Below are 19,958 nucleotides of genomic sequence, written 5' to 3' on the forward strand. Positions count from 1 at the left end.
TCACATCAAGTATTTCTAACCCCTGAGAAATACCTGGGGCTTATTTTCTTTCCTCAAAGAATTCAAGGCCCAGAGATGCTAAGTAACTTGTTTAAAGTTACGCAGCTAATTGGTAGGAGGTGGAGCCTGTCTGACCCCCAGCTGCCTCATAGTCCTGTTCCACCCCCTTTGTAGTCTACCACTTTTGAAACCCACACCCAAGCCCTTCCTGCCAGGATCCTTGTGGATTCTGTTCTGTCAAGGATATTACAGGTTCTGCTTTATCTGCTCCTGAGGGATTTCTCTAATCCTCAGACACCTCTGAATGCCACCTCCTTGAGGGGTCTTGTGAACAGTGATCAAGCCCGGTTCTACCACCAGGAGGAACACCAGAAAGCACCCCCTTCAACCATTTTAGCCTTTGTTGGGTTGTGGCAAGGCTCTGTGTTGACAGTGTGATCAGGGAATGTCCTAGGGTCTGGCCCCATTCCTCAGTTTCCCCTGGGCTCTATCTTTGTGGACATCTTCCCACAACTCCTAAAAGACCTGAAGTTTCTTCAGTTTTCAGCACCTCCCACTCGTCCAGGCTGCTCCTCTCCTGGCTGTGTTGAGTGTCCAGGAGACAGGATGCCCTGGGGAAACTGCTCACCCTCACTGTCCATGTGGGATGCTCAGTAGAGCAGGGCAAAACCTCCAGGGGCAAGAGGAAGGAGCAGCAGGGGAGTTGGCTGCCTGGGATGGCTTGGGTCTGAGCCAGGGTAACTGTCCTTTTTCCCTTGCTCTACAGCCCAGAATCTAAGCCTGGAACCCAAGGCCAGACTCCTGGCAGAGAATGCAGCTGCTTTGCTCAGGTGGGATGCTTGAGTAGGTGGTGGTGGTCGGGGGCGAGGATTCTGAGCTTCAATGACTGGCACCAAGGCTATTCTCACACACAAGGTCCTGGAACTCTGACCTATTCTGCTGGGGTATGGGGGGTCCCTTGCCTTTGAGAACCTTCAGCTACCCCTGGGAAATAGGAAGCCCTACACCCCTACTCTGGGTGCAAACCCCATTCACAGTTGTGATGGCAGAGCCCAAGCCACAAGGTTCTTTCCCCACAGATATGACTGTCACCTCCCAGAACCTCACTCCACTTCGGCTCTGCCTGCCCCATCCTCCACATTGGGCCAGACCCAGCAGATGGCCAGCTCTGCCACAGAGGCTGTATAAGACCTTTCCTGCTCCAGCCTGCCCCAAGGGAGGAGGTATCCCAGGCTTCCCTTACACATTGCTAGAAAGCTCCCCTTCTTTCCTCTTCAAACAATAGTGTTCATTTGCAGCATAGCCCAACCATCTGCCCTTGCTCATACCCTGCTCTATATCTCCATCCTCTCCGACTTCCCAGCCCTGCTCCCTAGGAACAAAGGGCCAAGATGTCAGCATGTCCCTGATATTACAGACCAAGGGCAAGAAATGCAAAGGCTAGGAGAGCATGGCAGGTTGAGGCAGAGAAACACACGACTCTTTTTTGCAGGTCCTCAGCCTCCTGTAGATCCTAGCATAATTCTGATATTTAACTACCTTACCCACATCTTTCCCACCTGCAAACCAGTGGAGAGGACACTTGAGTTGGGAGATCATGGGAGAGAGATTGGAGAAAGCAGTGTGAAATCCTCCATACAGGGGACCCCAGGCCCAGTATCAGTCTGTATGTCACACACAACCATGTGCCCTATAACAGGAAGCAGCTGGCTATGGTCTCTGGTGTAATTATCCACTCGTACTCCAGCAGAGCCCATGGGTTCCAAGTTTAGATGATGTGTTGCTGAAGGGACTTGTCCTAGACACAGTGAATTCTGGGACTACCAGGATAGCCATTTTTTTTCGGCTCTGTGACTCCAGACACATGCCTAGGGAAGGATCTGAGAGTCACTTGGTCAGGTCTGGCAGCTATAGCAAGTTGGATCACGAGAATCAAGGAAATTACCTCCCATTCTTTCTATAAAACTGTTGTTGCCTGTCAGCTTCTAGAAACAGCTTCTAGAAGGAGTGTTCCAAGAGAGGTCAGAGAGCTTGATGACTGCTCAGGGAAGATTCTGGGATGGCCAGTCCCTATCTCTCTCTCTCTTCTTTCAACAGGCCTGGGCCTTGAAGTGAACCCCAGGGCAATACCAAACCTCCAGGTGCCACGTGAAGACTCTATCTGGGGAACCAGTGACAGCTATCAGCACAAGGACATCCCTACCCTGGCTGCTTCTGGGATAGACAGTTCCTTTTAGATGTATCCCATCATGATCACAAGCTGCTAGTTACCTCACTGTTACTAGTCTCTTTTTGGTTCATCTGATCCCAAGTCTGGCAACCCCTACCATGTGGCAAGAAACAGCCCCTTAACTGGACTGTGGCCTCACCCCAAGATCCCTGCATGGGTGAAGAGGACAGCCTGGGAGTCTGCTAACCTAGGCAAGGCCAGGGCTACAGCATTAGTGACCCCTGGACTCCACTGGTCTCCACTCTGCTTAGAAAGGGTGACCCAAGCAGATGCCCTGCTTCTTGAGGGGAATCTGCACTGGTGAGCTCACTACACCAGGTACCTGGGGAGATGGTGTGTCAATTTGCTTTTAAAGCCAGTCCTGACCATATGCAACTAAGAGCCTGGGATGACAGATAATTTCAGACAGTACTTCCTATTTGCAAGAGCCGCTGTAATACATAAAGTGCTCCACTTTACTCTGTCCATTTGGCCACTTTATCCCCATCTCTACCCCCTGCTGTCATGGAAATGTTGAGCCCCAAATCCCATCCCCCTTTGTAAAGAAGGTAGCCCTGGTCCTAACTACAGCTATAATGAGCTGGGCCCCTCACTCCCAGCCTTCTGAAGGAGGAAGGGAGTCCAGCCTCTCTGCTTACAGGCTTTAGCCTGGATGCTGTGGATAAAGTCGTTGCTGGCTTCATTGCCACCTCTAGATGATCCTCAGAATACACTTTGGTTGAGCTATGCATGGACACCAGAGCTCCAGAACATTTGGTGATGCTCAAAGAGTCAAAGCTGGCAGGGACCAGGTGGGAGCCCAGCCAGTACACCTCCCTGGTATCACTCAGGTCTGTGTTGCTGCTTCTGTCTCCGCCGATGCACGGCCTGGTGCAGGGCCTCCAGCAGCCGCTCCTGGTTGTTGCAGATATTGTAATGTGTCAGGTGAAGCAGCTTGTCTGTGTCCGCTGGGCTGTAGGTCACTTTTGTGTAGTGGTATGGGGAGTCAGAAGGAGAGAGGTTGACCTCCCCAGCTGCCTTCTCTGCAGGTGTCCGCCGCACCCCTGGGGAGAGAGTGCAGCCTAGCCAGGGAGGGAAAGGGCTCTGGAGAGGTAGTCTAGGGTCACTTGAAGAGAGACAGGAAGGATGCAGGTGGAAAGTGGCTTACCAGGGGCTGAGTATTCCTGGAAGGAGTCATTGACCAGAGGGAAGTGCAGCACAGCAGGGGCTTCAGGCTGGGCAGGGTCAGAGAAGGCATGGCACTCCTGAGGCTGGTGCTGTTCTTCTGGACTGGGTGTGATGGGTGGGAATGGGATCCCCTGCTCCTGGCAGAACCGGCCCAAGAGTTGCAGCTGCTGCAGGGCAGGTAGAAGGCATCAGAAGAAGCAAGTTCTCCACAGTGGGGAGTTAATAGTCTGTGTTCCATTCCACATGGTGTCACTGCCATGCCTCCTAAGGGAAGCTGGGCCAGACATTTACTGAACTCCAAAGCGGATCTTGCCAGGGGCCAAGACAGGCCCAGCTGGAGTTGGCCCACCACTTCCCACTCCTGCCCCAACCTTCCAGTCCTGTAAGAAGTCCCACCCACCCCACTCCCAACCTGAAAAGCTCCATGGAGATTGTAGTCCAGTGACAGGATGAGGTCCACATCCCGGGTGGGCTGCAGGAGGGGTGGGCAGCTAGTATTGACAAAGTAGCCGACATCCAGCAGGCAAAGGTGGGGCTCCATGGGTGTCAGCTGATGGGGGAGCCCATCCAGTTTGGTAGCTGCAAAAGTGTGGGGATGGAGCAGGAGAAGCAGCAGCAGTCACTGACTCTGAGGGCTCCTCAGGGCTGACAACAAGTCTTGACACTGGTAAGAGGAGAGACTGTGTCCCTGGGCCCCTGCTCTCCTGCTAAAGAAGCACCCCCACAACCTGAACCTCCAACCCAAGGAGAGAAGAAAGGAGTCCCTGCACCCCATAGCCAGGGCACTGGTCTCAAAGGGTGTGGTGCCAAGGAGAAAGAAAGGCGAGAGTACAGTGGGTGCCACAGGGCTCAGGCTTGATGCCTAAGACCAGGGCAAAGAAGCAGATACCTTTCCAGGTGGAGAAGTGAGGATGATGGAAATAGTCCTTGTGGAAATGGAGGCCATGTAGGAAATTATGAGTGGCCTGGGCAAGTGGGCGCCTCGTCAGAAGGTCAGTGAAAAACTCAGCAATCCTGCCAGCTCTTGTGGGTGGTTCTTCTACCTTCAGATGGGGCACCTGCTCCTTGTCTATACAGGCAGGGGTGGGAGGAACCTTTATCCCAGCCCCTGTGATGACCCTGGAGGGAAACAGTTGAGGCCCCCAAAGACCCAAGAGCCACCTCTACCATGCCCCAAACATTTCCCCAACTGGCTGCCCCTTTGCATCCAATAAAGGAACCCAAGCACCTACCCAGGCTGGCCCGATCCTGGGCCCAGCGGTCCCAGAACTGGCTGGGCTCTGAGGCCCAGTACAAACTGTCCTGGAGGCTGGCTGCATACAGATTGCTCCAGATACCTGAGAGAAGGACATGAAGGGAAGAGTCCCCTATCCCCATCACAATCCTCATGGCCCCTCCTAGACCAGGAAACTTCCCAGTGACTGAGCTGGCCAGGCTGAAGACCCACTCTCCCCACTCCACCCAGTTCTCCAGCCTGGGTGGAGAAGATGTTGCTCACCTTCCAGGTAGCAGATGCGGGACTCTGGGAGCTGCTTCACCAGCTGCCCCATGAAGAATTCAGAGCCGAAGAGCTCAGAGGGGATGAAGGCCCCATACTTGGGGAAGCCGACCTCATAGGGGGAGAACTCGCACCACTCTGTGAGGAGGCCATACACTCAGCCATAGGGCATGGGACCTTCAGACATCCATACATCCACTATGGATTTCACTTGAGGACAGCCTGGTGACTAGGAGGCTCAGACCTTGTTGCTGTGACTTTAAGTACACAACCTAAGGCCCTTGCTTCATCCAAAGGCCTAGTAAGATGACAGTCTCTGGGAAATGGCCAGCAGATGTGGGTGTAAGATCCACCTCTTATAGGCCAGGTTATCCCTTATCCCACCATCCATAAGAGCATATATCTCAGCTCTGAGGCCACTCACCGGCAAATTCAAAGGTTGTCAGGTTCTGCCCCTTAGTGTTGAGGGCACAGTAGATGGGCAGAGGATTCTGGCCACGACTCAGGGCTTCCCTTTGATCTGAGAGTTTGTGGTCACAAGGCTGGGGAAAGATGATCAGCACTAAGCCTATAGCTCCCTGGTGCCTGGAGCCCTTCCCACCCTTTACCAGGGGATAGGCTCAAGTTCTGAACCCTGCCCTGGCTTTGCACCCCATCCAGGGTCTACCCCCAACACCTCATCATGCAGCAGCGCCTCATTAATGAGGGCCCACAGGTTGGTGAAGCAGGTTGGGTGACCCAGGCGGACACGCTCGGCTAGCTCCTGCTGATACCACTGCAGCCGGCTGGGAGCCAGCACACTCAGCTTGCTCTTCGTCACCTGGGTCTTCAGCAACTCGGTGGGCCCTGCCAGGTCCTTCTGAGACCATTCTGGGTCTTCATAGAGGTTGGCCAAGGCCCTGAGAAAAGTCAAAGCCCAGGGGAGGGGGGATGTCACTTAAGGATCCCATCCAGACTTCACATGCCTTAAACTTTCTCTTCTAGGACAACAGGTACCTCTGGCAGGCACCTTTAAGAGAGCCTGGGAGCATATTTCTCCCTAGCACATGCGTTTTCCCAGCCCTTCCAGTTTGCTCAGAGCCTCTGGGTCCTAGGAGCCCCTTACCACCAGCACTCCCTCCCACAATACAACCAGCCACACACAGGCTCCAGCACTCAACTTGCTACCAGCTCACCAGGTGGAGCCTGAGGCCCCTGTGATGTAAGAGACGCAATCCAAGAGGCCCAGCTCCTTCAGAGCAGCCAGCTGCCCATACAGGGAAGTCATTGCCCGGATCCCTCCTCCAGTGGCCATAACAGCTACCACTGGGATCTAGAAGAGAGGACAGTCAGGCTTGGAAAGGCCTGAGGGATGGAAAAAGCCATGCAAGAAAACAGGTCAAGGGGCTGGGGATGTGGCTCAAGTGGGAGCGTGCTCGCCTGGCATGTGTGAGGCACTGGGTTTGATCCTCAACACCTCATAAAAAAAATAAAATAAAGATATTGTGTCCACCTAAAACTAAAAAATAAATATTAAAAATAAAAAAGAAAAAGAAAACAGATCAAGGAATCATTCAGCTTGCTTCACAACTAAGACCAGTCAATATGTGACGGGGGGACTTGGGCCAGCTCTGATTCAGAGAGGGCCTCCTGAGGGCTGGGCTTCTCCAGTTGTGAGGGGTCAAGGCCTGACAGATGCCAGGCCTCATTTCTCCCCCAGCCCCTAAGTTTCTGGTATCACTTTCTGGAAGCCTCAATACAAACTCCAAAGTCTCCCTCTATTTGCTAGAGTCATTCCCCCACTAGATGACCCAGACCCATGGGACCACCCATGCCAGGGGGCCATCCTTATACTAGCTATCTTGTCACTAATCAGTTAGATGGGACCTATTCCAAAAACCTGGACCAGGGTAAAGACCAAGAAACAAAGAGAAGAAAGCCAGCCCAGTGGGGAAGTTCCTGCCAGAGAGCTCCAAGTGCTTCATGCAAAACACTGCACTTACAGCCCCTGACTGCATCACGCAAGAGGAAACAGGGCAGGGCAGGCGGCAGCCACAGATGTAGGTTGGCACCAGCTCTGGGCTCCTTATAAACAAACAATCTGTGTTCAACCCAGGGCCCAAGCAAGCCCAGGGCTGCCCCAACCAAATCTTGCCCAGACCCATACCTCATCCTCTCGCAGGTCTCTGTCCAGCTGCAGGGCCTGCTTCAGGGCCCCAGCTACCACCTGCTTCCTCCTGTTCAAGAAGGCCTGCTCCTCTGCACAGGGCCTGCAGCCCAGACGCACGGCCAGCTCTCGTGGGCTGGAAGAGGAGGAAAAGTCTGTGAGGCAGCTCCCAACCACCCCAGAAAAAGGGAATGCTGGGCTTGCCTCAACATAGCCACTAAACTCTCAAGATTCCCCGTTCCTCAATGCACACCACCACTCCTGTGTGCTCAGAAGCCTGACATTGTGAAGTGTGACAGGGAGTTGAGGGGCCCAGACCCACACATGGACATTCACATGAGCCTGGGAATACAGGGACTGAAGGGGCCACTCAGGCCCCCGATGCAGGGACCTGAAACTGTGAATCCCACTTCCAAGGCTCATCTTCTCTCTATTACCCACCAATTCCAAAAATGACAATAGAGGGGGCATGAAAGAAGGTCCAATGCCCTCCTCCTCTCATGGTGAGAAGTTACTTCCCAAGACAGAGAGGGCTGATGGCAACTCCTCCTAAGAAGGCATTTAAGGGGCTGGGGTTGTGGCTCAGTGGTAGAGAGCTTGACTAGCACATGTGAGGCACTGAGTTCAATCCTCAGCACTACATAAAAACAAATAGGTAAAATAAAGTTATTGTATTCCTCTATAACTAAAAATATTTTTCAAGGAAGTTTAAAAAAAAACATTTTAAATAAAATTTTAAAAAAAGAAGGCATTTAAGGTCCATCCACAATGGCTCCCACCCAAACAGCACAACTTCCTGTTTCATTTTCATTGCCTTCTCTGTGCCTCAAGCCCTGCTACTATCCTCACCTCCCCACCTGTTTTTTAGCCAAACATTTATTTATCCAGGGCCCAGTGTCAGGCACTGGCACCCCTCAAACTAGAGCAGAAACAAATGAAAAAACAGTTAAGAAAATAAGCTTTTTGAGGCTTCCTCTGGCACTTTGTGCTCTACATGTGAGGGAAGCGGTGCCCAGAGGTGCAACTGTGCTGCAAGCTCCCCACCTCTCCCTGTCACTTCTGCAGGCCAGAGGCCCAACCTTCACCACCCCTACCTGATTGCTTTCCCAAGCCCCAGCCAGGCCTCTCACCCTTCTTCTTTCTTCAGTTCCACCCTCAGTAAGGGTTCCTGGAAACCATGAAAACCCCATCACAAAGCTTGGCCACCTCTGTTCGGCCCTTCCTCTCACCGGGCCCTAGATAGCCCCATACACCCTCAGGCCCCCAACCAACTCCATAGAGGCCACCCTCTTACCCAAAGCCTGGCCCTAGCACTTGTTCAGTGCACAGCCTGAGGAGAAAAGTAGCTATAGAAGCAGGCCTCTCCCTTTAAGGAAAGGGCTGGGGTCAGTGCCAGCCCAGTCTATACCTTGAGCTTTCCTTCTCTGGGTGACCAGTACCTGTGATGTGGGAAAGATGAGTCTCACCAACTGGTCAGTGGGCAGGGTCTGTAGTGGCACCTTCAGTTGTTCCTGAGGGTCATTCTGTAGGGGAACAGAGAAAACCCATGAATCCTTTACCCTCCCTGTCAGCAAGAACCCCACCAACTCCCCTTGGCAGCAAAAAAGGAATAGGAGGGAGGGGAACAGGAACCCCATACACTCTACCCAGGGGCCTGCCTGCCTCTGTCAGGGAGAAGGGTAAAGGAAGTGGGGTACAGGCAAGCAGAGGTCAGGCTGGGAGGAGGTGCGGAGGGAGTGAGGGTGGCCTTGGGGACCCAGCTCCTGGGAATGAGGCCATTACCTGTAGATGGATGTTCAGTTCCTGCTCCCAGCAGGCTGGGAAATGGAAACAGAAAGAGCCAGTGCCCACAGAGGCCTCCTGAAGTCCCTCACAGGCCCCTGGAACTACAAGCTGAACTCTGGTCTCTGACCCTGGAAACAGGAAATAGAGCAGAGAGGACAGTGCTAGGATCTCTGCCCAAGGCATCTCTCACTATTCCTGGAGGGCATTTCCTTCTCTCTGAAATGGAGGGTTGGTTGGTCCAGGTTGGATGTTGGAGCCCACACCACACTCTGAATGCTAGGTGGAAAATCTTGGCTCCTGTGAAGCCCCAGCACAGACTTATTCTCTAGCCCTTATTCCTGCCTTTGGGAACTGAAGACAGCTAGTGCCTTCCCCTTAGAAAGGAGGAAGATAAGGAATAAAGGTGGAGGGACTTGGGGCTAGGGTTGTGGCTCAGTGGCAAAGTGCTTGCCTAGCATGCACGAGGCACTGAGTTCGATTCTTAGCACCACATAAAAATAAATAAATAAAGACATTGTGTCCACCTACAACTAAACAAACAAACAAAAAGGTGGAGGGACTATCCCAGTAGGTTGGGAACTCACCCTTCTGGTCCCCAGTCTTTTCCAGCTGAACATGCAAGCAGGAGAGCTCCCGGGCCTGCGTTGTTAAGAGAGCTCCTCAGCTATCATCGACACCCCTGCTTGAGGACCCCACCCTCCTAGCACCCTGCCTCCTCCTCTTCAGCACTTCATTACCTTGGCTCCCAGTTACCTAGCATTTGCTTGAGATTGTACTCCCTCAAGGCACTAACACCCCAAAGCTCCCCAACCAGCTTACTCTAACCCAGGCAGCCATGGGTATGAAGAACAAGAAGATGGCATGAGGGAACCTGGGGACCCCTAGTCACCCCCCAAGCACCATTCCTGACTCACCACCAGGATGCCATTGCTGATAAGCTGCTCCACACAGTCTGTCCTGGAAAGAGCCCCCAGTGACCCTTTGCAAGAACCCAGGTTCTCACCCCCTAGAGTCCTGGGCACCACTTCTCCACCAGGGAACGGCGCCAGCTCTGGGTGGCACTGTCATTCCCAGAAGGAAGCATTCCATTCCCACCTGGGACTGCCCCATGGCCCAACTCACAGGCTCTGCAGTTGAAACTCAACTTCTAGCCGCTCCTCACCCTGGGGAGATAGAGAAGCAAGTTAGAAAGAATGAGAAGAGCGGTGTGTGTGTATTTGTGTGTGTGTGTGTGTGTGTGTGTGTGTGTGTGTGTGTGTGTAGATTCCAACCCAGACACCAGCTAGGGATGCTGAAGTAAAGGTGAAGGAAGGGGTCTGAGGGAAGGGCCATTGTCCCTCTCCAGGCTACTGTGTCCACATTCCTTTGGCTGTTCCAAGAAAGCTGTTCTTTGGTTCAGAAGGCAAGAAAGGATGAGGAAGGTCTGCTCCTTGATGAAAAGTCACTCCTAATTGGCAGAGGCCTCTGGGATGTGACAGATACCTGGGCCAGCTACTCTCCAAAGTATCCCCTTTCCCAGGTTGGGGAGCCCCTGCTGCCTTGAGTACAGCCTTGCCTGTGAGCTCAGCGAGAAGTTCTGGTGTCTAAACTCCCCAGGCTGCAGGGTCCCCACATCAAATAGCACTGACAACACTGGGTCATCTTTGGTCAACAGGTCCTGGTCAAAGACTTTTAATTCCATGATATTCTGGAAAGGAAACAGAGTAAGAAGACTGCAGAAAGGAGGGTAAGATGGGAAAGGGGGTAGGGCAGGCAATGAGGGCCTGGGAGAGGACAGGTAGCAGTGGCTTCAAGGGGATGGTGAGTAGGGCTGGATTTGATGCCTGGCCACCTTGAGCTGGCTGTGGATTCGGAAGTGAAAGCTCTGATTCCAGATGGGGTTTCTGCTGTTCTTGACCGTGCGTGTCTGAAACCTGTGGCTGGAGGCCGTGGGCAGCCACAGAGTCACATAGCAATCAGAGGGGGTCACTGCAGGGAGGATGAACAAGTGCGCAGTGATGACCAACAGCCCTTCCCAGCCCAGCCACCAGAGTCTCCATCACTCATGTCTAATGGGTGGCCCCACTGCCACCATCTACTCAGAATCTTCTCCCAGCACTCTATTCCAGGACCCCTCCTCCTATCTCTTCCCACTGACACTGCCCACTGAAGCCAGCTGTAGTACTCTCCACTTTCCTTGGCCCAGCACAGGGCCAGGGGAACAGCACACTCACCTAAGTCCTTGGAAGGCAGACCATGGGCCTGCAGGACACGCACAGTAAGCAGGCAGGTGCCAGGCACCTTTGCCTACAGAGGAGGGAAAGGGGACAGGTTTACTGCAGGTAGATGAGGCCAACAATGTCAACGTCCATAGGGGAAGCTGGGGCAGTCCCTCGAGGCCTAATCCTGAACCAAAAGGATCAGGCTCAGGCCCACCCTCCACCCCTTCAGACTTCTGATTCCATAGGAGATATGGTATCTCCTTGCTGACATCTGCCCACATCTATATAATGCTGTGTCCAGCTCTGTGCCAAGGGTTCTATATACATGAACTCATTTGTCACATGACTACCCTATGCAGGGGCCCTATTAGGATCAATCCATAAAGAAACTGAGGCATGGAGACATAGCCGCTTGCCTGGGGGAGATCTAGTTACCAGGCTAGTTCCAATTTAAGCCCCATACACAGGTACTTCTATATCCTAAATACAGCATCCTTCAGTCTTTCCATCCCACAGCCTCACCACACACCCCAGCTAAGCAGCTTTGAGTCTGGTCTCGGGCAGATTGGGATGTAAGCTATCAAGGGAGATGAAGGGGTATGTCAGGGCCTTGGACATCATGGATGAGCCATTTCCTATACTGTCCACCCCATTCTGGAAATGGGCTCTCTGCTCTATGATGGTCTCCAGAGAGCTCCCTCCAAACACACTCCTTGGTTCGGGTTTATAAAGTAGCCAGGGCAGAGAAAGCCTGTGCCAACTAGTACTTCCCGCTGATTTTCAGTTCTGCCTCTGGAAGGGTGCTGACAGATCAAGTCCAAGAAGCTACCAAGGTCAGGATCAGAGATGGGGAAGCTCATCCACCTGTGGCAGCCCTGGGGCTCTCGCATCCCAAGCAATTGAGTCAGAAGGAGCATCAAGCAGCCACTTCCTTCTGGGGCCCCAGGACAGCAGCTGGGAGCCTTTGAGTTCCCAAGACCCAATTCCCTGTGGTCAACCTGGAGCCATTTCCAGGACAGAAAGAACTTGGGGTAGTCCCTCACCCAGGTCACTGCTTCTCCCCTGGCTACTACTAACTGGTCTCATCTTGCAACCAGCAAATATTCCTTGCTAAACCTCAAGAAGACCACAGCTTCTCTAAGAAACAGCAATAATCAGACCCTGGATGGGGATCTGGGTTTGAAGTGAGGGCCCAGTGCCCTGGAAGGCCTTACCAGAGCCATGAGGCCAAGTTCTCAGGAGCAGGAATGATGAGGCAGCAGCCACAGGACCAAGGACTTCCAGCTTTTAACCCAGAGACAGGGTGCTCTAGCTAGCCCCGAGCACCTCCCCAGCCCCTCCCATATGCCTCTTTCATTCCACCCAAGGCCCACACCCACCACCTGTCCAGGAAATGAGGCACCTTAAGCATGTCCCAGAGCCACTGACACCCTCTTGTGTCAGCCCTGGTTCCCCGAGGTCCCACTCTGCAGCCATCACCATCTGGGCCTGCCCCAGTCAGCCCTGACTTATAGGAGGGAGCTCCGGGAGAGGTGCTGTCAGGTGTTGAGCAGAAGGAAGGCAGACAGTGGGTCCCACAGCAGTGGTGAACAGAGGAGTTGAGCATCTTCAGCAGCAGGGTATTGCGCAACATCCCAGCGCCAGTAAGACAGGAATGCCCAGTCCTGACTGGAGCCCTTTGCCAATCTGAGAGGAGTACCCCAGGCTCCATCACAACTGGCAGGGGGTGTGGCTGTCACATAAAATAGCCCTTCAAAGCCATGTCTGGATTGCCTCCACCCTTGGAGTTGGGTGGCCGGGGATAAGGCTGGTAGGTTGACATTCCTGCTCTTCAGATGGGTGCAGAGGGAGGCTGAGTGTGGAAACCAAATCTTTCCTCAGAGGGATGTCCCAGGAGGGGTAGGGTTTTTGTCCCTTCCCGCCAGTGCTTGTTGTAGAATAGAGGTTACCCTAGGACAAGAGATCCCACCTGCAGCCATGGAGCCAGGGGACAAGAGCAAACCAGGCCAGGATAAACCTGCGAATAGCATTAGAGGCCTTCAGCCAAGGAGGGCCCAGTCAGGCAGTTACAAGACTGAGGTCAGTCCATTTTTCTCATTGAGGGACTGCATAGGCTGTCACAGACAAGGGGTCTGGGTAGCAAACAGCTTCCCATGCCTGGATCTGGCCCACAGCCCCAGTCAGGGTTACCCTGAAATTTTCACCTAAACCCTCAAGCCCTCATTGGGCCACAGGAACTACTGTGACAGGGAGTATCAGAACAAATGACTCACAGCTACCTTTTATTGACCACTTCCTTTGTGCTGGTCCATGCTGGACCTTACAGATATCATCTCCATCCCTGTGCGGTAGAACCATTATTATCTCCAGTTTACAGCCAGGACACCAATGCCAACAGGTGGTGACTTGCCCAGAGTCTCAACACTGGTAAAAGGTGCTGTAGGACCTGATCCCCACTCCTCCTCATCTGTGTGGCAACTTCCTGGGCACGCTCACTCAAACCTGCCTGGCATCTCCTAATCACATCCCAAGATCATATCCCAAGATCATCCAAGGCTGATTCCAAATTAAGCTGGACCCTGAGCAGCAGACAAGTACTTAAACTCCAGGTGGTCTCTAGAATTAAGCCAGCAGCCTAGGAGGGGCTCAACCTCTCCCTCAAGATGTCCTTAGCAGTATTCACCAGTGGTACATCAGTCAAGGACTACAGCCTTAGTTAGGGAGTCGAGCAGCTGGAAATAACTGTACTTGAGGTCATATTCCATGTCATACCAGAAGTTCACTGTGGGGAGAACAGAGATCTGAACATGAGGGTCCCTCTTTTAATCCCGAGCCCCCAGCCTCTCCCAAAGATGCCCTACTGGGCCTTGACAGGGCTTTCCCTTGGGTGGCCTGTGTGTTCCTCACCAGCAATGCAGCCATGGGACTGCTGGACATGGTGGAACCATAGAGATGGCAGGTAGAGCAGCTCACCAGCCCGCACAGTACAGCGGAGGGCCTGTGCCTGACTGTAACTGGGGTACTGGGTCAAGTCTGGAGCCAGTGGGTCTAGTGGGATCCAGGGCACCTAGGGACACAGCAGTTTCCAGGAAACAGGCCCCAAAGTTCCAGGTCCTCCAGCTCTGTCCCTTCCCAAGCTGAATACCATGAACCCTGCTCTACTTAGCATGGAAAAGCCCCATACTTACAAGTTTTCAGAGCAAGGTATCACCTCCCCAGACCTTTTGTGCTTATCCTCTGGGGCTCAGGTTCTTGCTCCTTCCCCTCCCCAGAACCCAGGAACAGAACAGACACCTTCTCCATGGCTTCTTCATCCACCATCTTAAAGGTACCCTCTTCAGTTAGTTGGTAGGTTGCAGGTGTGTACAGTTCTAAAGCCCAAGGGAGAAGGTTGTGGGGAACCTCAAGTGACCCACAGCTTGCCAGTTCCTCCCTACCCCAGCCAGCACACATGTTCCCTAGGTACAGGGTCCAGAGGGTTGGGAGTCCTGGTGCACTTTAGACCTGTGGTCATGTTTCAGGCCTAGGCACCAGCCTGCCCCGGGATCTTGCTGTCCTCCCTCCACCGCAGGCCACCTGTTCCCCCAAAGCCCCCTCCAGGCCATGTCCCCTACCGTAAGGGATGAAGGGCCGGTCACTGGGTGGATGTAACAGAAAGTGTTTCTCCCCTGAGACCACACAGTACAGGTTCTCATAGTGGTCCTTGTGCACTGTCAATGTAAGTAAAGCCTGGAGGTGAGGTTGGAGGACAGAGGGGAGCCAACCACCTCAACCCTGAAGCTCAAGACTGCCTATGGCAAAAGGAAGAGATCATAAAGGGTCATCTGGCTCAAGGAGACACCAAGGATGCTGGTGGACATTGCAGAACTCAGCACACCAGGGAACAGATCTGGTCAGGCCCTGGGCTCACCTCCACCAAGAGGGGAAGTGGTGCCATCAGATTTCTCCTAAATTCCCTCCTGACCTAGTTGGCCTTCAGAGAGCTTCTAGGGATCAACAGGAAAAAAAATGGTGCACTTTGGTCTCAATACCATGGGTAGCTACCCAACTCAGCTGTCAGGGGAGACCTTTTGTGGTGCCGGAGTCTAGAACCCCAAGGGAAATGTGAAAGAACAGCCAGCCTATCTTCAGTCCAGCCCAACCTTCCTCACCGGAACTCATCTTCCCTTCCTCTGCCCCTCCAGCTTGTTCCCCAACACCTACAGGATGTCACTGCAGCTGCCTCCCCCAGCCAGAAGTTCACAGCATCAGGCATCTTTCCTGTGGGGCAGATGGCAAGTTAGGAAGGACATGCTAGCTGGGCCAACACACAGGGATACTAGGCAAAAAGCTGGGTGGGAGTGAAGAAATCTCAAGGAGAAGAGGAAGAAGTTGGGAGTGCTTCCTTATTCATCTAATATGAAGTCAAGGCCTGAGGAAGGCAGGTGGGTAGCACCTGACCACACAGGCCCAAGTGTGTGGACCAAATAAAAAGCAAAGGGAGAGAATGAACAAGCAGACTGATCCCTTCCTTCCCAGATTCCCTGCCCTGCCTCCTGGTCAGAGATCACCTTGCATCCCCCTTCCCCACCTGCCTTCACTCACCCAGTGCCTCAGAGGCCCAGGGTACATGAGGCTCCAGATCAGACAGCAGTTGGGGCAGCTCAGTGGGCAGGTTGGAACACTGCTTCTGCACATAGAGGACTCCTGGGTGTTGGGCCTGGCCCTCCAGCACATCCAGTACATAGCTGAGGGGCAGGCGGCGCTCAGCAGGCATTACAAAGCGGTCCCCTCGCACTGCATCTGCATAACCGTCTGGAGTCACAGCCACACTCACCTCTGTGGAACCCACTGTGGCTCTGGAGGAATGGATACTCAGCTCATGCCCAGTTGTCAGTAATCACTGCCCATCCACCACCCCAGGGAGGCTCCCACCTTAAGTAGGGGAGGGACCACTTCTGGAGAGCTGACCAGTGCTTCAGGGCATTTCGAATAATGCATGGCCTGTTGGGGCACACCCAGTCCCGATAGAAGTGGAGTGGAGTAGGGGGCTCATCCAGGTAAGGCACATCAAGAGGCACACTGAGCTCTGAGAAAAAGAGGGAAAGGCGGGTGGTGGTGGTGGGGAGGCTGAAGGCAGCAGCACTCAGTCTTTGTCCCATTTCCTGCATAAGAAATACCCTCCCTAGGAATATACCATACTATGTCACTAAGCCATGCCCACTGGTGACCATAGGACCCTAGACAACCAGGAATAGAAGAGTGAGAAGTTGAAGTGAGAAAGCATAAAGTAACACACACCAAGATGGGCCACCATGGGCTGCTGCTCAGCCTATGACCTAAATCCTACATGGGTCCATGTATTGGCTTTATACAGTAGACCCTTGGCTTTCCCATAAGGAGGGCAAATCTTACAGCATCCATTTGGAAATGGAGCCACAGAATTGGTGGTGGGAGGTCTAGAATGACTAGGGACAAGGCCCAAGGCCATGGCTGGGCTGGGGGTGAGGCTCTAGAAAGACCCCTTCAAAAGTGACACATCTGAGCACCTGGAATGTGCTCACACTTGGCCTGGTCAGTGTGGATATCAAAGGATGATCCAATAATCATCTCAAGCAGCTTACAATCTACCTGGGGTGAAAAGATACCAGATGAAATAGAGGCTAAACTGTGTTTTGGGTCTCACTGAACAGCAGCATCATCCTTAGATGCCCAGGGCCACCATGTATATTTGAGCAGCTTACGCAATGTGCCACCTGTTTGGACGTCTACAGTGGTCCTACATCACCCTTAAATGCAATCTATTATTTATGACTCACCCTTAGTTGCTCCTGTCATCCTACTATTTCTCAAAGCCACTATCTCTTTCTTTCCTCTGCTACTTTGGGTCCTCGTTAAAAAATTACAATATTGAGGATTCCTTCCCTGAGCACTTTTCTTTTTTTTTTTTTTTTTTGCAGTACTAAGGATTCAACTTGGAAGTGCTCCACCACTGAGGTGTATCCTGGTTTATTTTTATTTATTTATTCTTTTGTGTGTGTGTGTGTAGGGTGGGGTACTGGGGATTGAACCCAGGGCCTCATGGCATGCTAAGCACCTGCTCCATCACTGAGCTACACCCCCCAATCCTGCTCTTTTAGACAGGGTCTCACTCAGTTGACAAGGCTGGCCTTCAACTTGCAATCCTCCTGCCTCAGCACCCTGAGTTGCTAGGTTGTCCACTCTAAAATTGCAATCCATTCCCAATTCTTAAATCCCTTATTTTTTCTTCTTAGTGTTTATCACCAATTGACATGCTATATATTTCACTTATTTAAAATTGTTTATTGGTCTGTCTCCCTCGAAAGACTGAAGCTACATAAGGTAGTTTGTCTTGTTCACCGATACATCCCTAGAACAGTACCTAGCATATGGCAGGTGCTCAGTAAATATTTGCTTAACAGTTGAATGAAAGTCTCCAATATCTTGGCTGAATGATTTCTGCAGGGAATCATCAAACCATTCAACTGTTTTTTCTGGCCTAACTCTACTCCCCCTCAGAGTATCCATTATCTGGCCCAGTCATTTGAAAATACAATCTGAACTCCTCACGCCCCTAGTAAAGAATCCTTTGATGGCTTACCACTATTCATTACAGCATAATCTGCATTCAAGGTGTTCCATCATTAGGCCCAACCTATTTTTCCAGTTTGATTTGCTCCTGACTCCTGCCTTCCCCTTACCACACACCCTCTACTCAGGCAGTACCACACTTTGTTCCTGCTGCTCACTCAGACTAAATGCCTTTCTCCAGATTTTTACAAGAGCATAGGGCTTCGCTTTCCTCCTCCTTGGCCCCAATCAGTGGTTACTACAACCTGCTCCAATGACCATGTCATTCATTTTCACCTCTAAGGTCATACTCCACCTCTCATGCTATGTCTTTATGCCAGTAATCCTTACCTTGCAATCAGTAAGAAAGCAAATGTCTTAAGATCAGAAACTGAAACTGAATGGGAAGACCTTGGTGGGCCCAAGAAAACTGAAAATGAAAAATCTGGCATGTGTGTTTATTTTTCCTGGGTAGGGACAAGATGGGCTCTGCCATCTCCCAAGCAGTTACCCTGGGAGATGGGCTGAGGCTAGTACATCTCCCTGTTGTACTCATTAGGCTTTATTCCTTTTTGCCTCTGCTGTTCTGGGAATTGAACTAAGGCCTCATTCATGCCAGGCAAGCACTCTACCACTAAGCTACCCCACCGAGTCATGGGATTCATAAAACATGTGGAAACTGCCTTTTTCTTTTCATCCTTTGGATTTTTAACAATTGTATCAGATTTCCTTGCTTATCATTCCTTTAGAGAATGGCTATTTTTCTCTCCTGGGGCTTCAGAGAGAGAATTTCAAAGGGATCCAAACAATTCCTTTGACCCAACAGTTCTAAGAATTTAACCAACAAAAGTATTTGCACAGGGCTGGGGTTGTAGCTCAGTGATAGAGTGCGTGCCTTGCATACATGGGGCACTGGGTTCAATCCTCAACACCACATAAAAGTAAATAAAATACAGATATTGTGTCCATCTACAACTAAATATATATATATATTTATTTATTTATTTAAAAAGTATTTGCACTTGTGCACAAAAACTATTTATTTATTTATTTAAAAAGTATTTGCACTTGTGCACAAAAACTGCTCCAGACACTGTTCCCTGAATGCACCAAGCACTCTCCCACCTAAGGAGCTGCTGGCCCTGCACTTGTCTTCTAACCAACTTCATGATTTACATGTTCAGTGCGGTTGTCTGTCACCTCACTTAGAATGTAAGCTCTAAGAGCTTGTTTTATTCGTGCAATGATGTACCGCAATATACTAAACAGAACCTAGCACATGGAGGTGCTTAAAGAATATATTAAATGAAAACTCAAGTATTAGCTGTAGAATTATTGAAAACAATAGACTAAAAATGACTGACATGCCTATCAATAGTGGGCTGCTTCAGTGAATTTCACCGTTTCACAGATGAATGAGATAGATGTGGAATGACTTCCAGGATGCACAATGCAGAAAAGTTTTTAAAAGGGTACAGTCCTGTGTGCATGGATTTAAAAAGAATCTTCCTGGAAGAATGCAAAGTGGGGCTGACAGTGGGAAGCTTATTTTATTTACATTAAATACTCAGGTCAGGTGCCTGTGTTGCTGGTCAGTGATACAAAATCATTAAAAATAAATAAGAAATAAGGAAGGAGAGAAAAAAGAAAAATCATTTAAAAACAGGCCTGGTGGTACAGGCATGTAATCCCAGTAACTCAGGAGGCTGAGGCAGGAGGATGGCAAGATCAAGGCCAGCCTGGATAACTTAGTGAGACCCTATTTCAAAATAAAAGGGGCTCACTGGTAGAGTGTCCTTGAGTTCAATCCCCAGTACTGATACAAACAAGTATATAATAAAAACAGAAAGAAGAAAAATTTAAAAAGCCAGGAGGTTGCGGGGTGCGGGTGATGAGGAAGGACTAGAGGAAGAGAGGAAAGGGGAAAGGAAAAAAAAAAAAAAACAGTAAGGGTAAGAACCAGGATCACTTGAACAGCTGTCTACAATTCTCCCAAAACTTTGCACTGCCCACAGCTTGGAGGAGTCTGTTCTGAATAAAGACGACTGTCTCCTTTCTGCAGGGGTTCAGAGACAGAAGCCCACCACCACCTGTGGACATTTGAGGTTACAAATGAGACTTCTTTACGGGAAGAGCAACAATGCACTGCCCAGATTTATTAAGCACAGACTGACCCTGGGAACCCAGCACAACACCACCAGGCCTTGAAATAACGAAAACACACACTCCATAAAGCCACAGCGCGTGCGACCGCGACCCACCGGCCGGCTGGGGGAGGGGCCGTGACTAGAGCGAGCCTAGCGGGGGTGCCAACCACTCTCGCGCAGGGGTGCGAGGTGTCGGCGGTCCCCGGGACCCCTC

The 19,958-nt window shown here is 51.5% G+C and overlaps 3 protein-coding genes across 4 annotated transcripts in view; 1 reads left to right on the plus strand and 2 right to left on the minus strand.

Moving 5' to 3' along the window:
• The window catches only part of Sptbn5 (spectrin beta, non-erythrocytic 5), a 48,573-nt gene extending 47,355 nt beyond the window's left edge, over nucleotides 1-1,218 (plus strand). The window contains 2 exon segments of the mRNA XM_048793061.1: nucleotides 767-830; nucleotides 1,080-1,218. Of these exon segments, the coding sequence (XP_048649018.1) occupies nucleotides 767-830; nucleotides 1,080-1,188 (173 nt within the window). The 3' untranslated portion in view covers nucleotides 1,189-1,218.
• Nucleotides 1,219-2,642: 1,424 nt separating this feature from the next.
• Nucleotides 2,643-13,102, minus strand: Pla2g4b (phospholipase A2 group IVB). Its single transcript, XM_015480784.2, has 20 exons — nucleotides 12,242-13,102; nucleotides 11,040-11,112; nucleotides 10,658-10,794; nucleotides 10,382-10,513; nucleotides 9,949-9,989; nucleotides 9,741-9,783; nucleotides 9,411-9,465; nucleotides 8,824-8,954; nucleotides 8,481-8,564; nucleotides 8,172-8,209; nucleotides 7,042-7,177; nucleotides 6,071-6,207; nucleotides 5,572-5,794; nucleotides 5,320-5,437; nucleotides 4,896-5,033; nucleotides 4,630-4,734; nucleotides 4,287-4,466; nucleotides 3,810-3,976; nucleotides 3,378-3,564; nucleotides 2,643-3,273 (listed from the first exon to the last, which is right to left on the minus strand). The coding sequence occupies exons 1-20, from the start codon at nucleotides 12,248-12,250 to the stop codon at nucleotides 3,053-3,055; spliced, it is 2,355 nt and encodes a 784-aa protein (XP_015336270.1). The 5' UTR covers nucleotides 12,251-13,102; the 3' UTR covers nucleotides 2,643-3,052.
• Nucleotides 10,753-16,958, minus strand: Jmjd7 (jumonji domain containing 7). 2 transcript variants are annotated; one of them, XR_007343823.1, is made up of 9 exons: nucleotides 15,942-16,958; nucleotides 15,612-15,865; nucleotides 15,231-15,287; nucleotides 14,642-14,737; nucleotides 14,322-14,398; nucleotides 13,935-14,094; nucleotides 13,711-13,809; nucleotides 11,040-11,112; nucleotides 10,753-10,794 (listed from the first exon to the last, which is right to left on the minus strand). XR_007343823.1 is itself a non-coding variant. In XM_015480786.2 (7 exons), the coding sequence occupies exons 1-7, from the start codon at nucleotides 16,175-16,177 to the stop codon at nucleotides 13,721-13,723; spliced, it is 969 nt and encodes a 322-aa protein (XP_015336272.1). In that variant the 5' UTR covers nucleotides 16,178-16,957; the 3' UTR covers nucleotides 13,297-13,720. The 2 variants fall into 2 exon arrangements, 1 of the variants encoding a protein (XP_015336272.1); XM_015480786.2 differs by lacking the exons at nucleotides 10,753-10,794; nucleotides 11,040-11,112 and having other exon boundaries at nucleotides 13,297-13,809; nucleotides 15,942-16,957.
• Between the last annotated feature and the right edge of the window lie 3,000 nt (nucleotides 16,959-19,958).

This window comes from Marmota marmota, unplaced genomic scaffold (assembly GCF_001458135.2).
Source record: "Marmota marmota marmota unplaced genomic scaffold, marMar, whole genome shotgun sequence".
In the NCBI taxonomy this organism is placed as follows: Eukaryota; Metazoa; Chordata; class Mammalia; order Rodentia; family Sciuridae; genus Marmota; species Marmota marmota.

What these genes read in the sequence shown, in the direction of transcription:
- Pla2g4b (XM_015480784.2), bottom strand. An exon ending in TCTGCCTTCCAAGGACTTAG is followed by an intron (nt 10,795 to 11,039) that starts GTGAGTGTGCTG and finishes TCCTCCCTGCAG; the next exon opens with TGACCCCCTCTGATTGCTAT. An exon ending in CCAGGAATACTCAGCCCCTG is followed by an intron (nt 3,274 to 3,377) that starts GTAAGCCACTTT and finishes CTCTCTCCCCAG; the next exon opens with GGGTGCGGCGGACACCTGCA.
- Jmjd7 (XM_015480786.2), bottom strand. Translation starts at nt 16,177, where the DNA reads ATGCAGGAAATGGGACAAAGACTGAGTGCTGCTGCCTTCAGCCTCCCC. An exon ending in CTGGGCCTCTGAGGCACTGG is followed by an intron (nt 15,288 to 15,611) that starts GTGAGTGAAGGC and finishes TCTGCCCCACAG; the next exon opens with GAAAGATGCCTGATGCTGTG. An exon ending in GTCCCATGGCTGCATTGCTG is followed by an intron (nt 13,810 to 13,934) that starts GTGAGGAACACA and finishes TTCTCCCCACAG; the next exon opens with TGAACTTCTGGTATGACATG.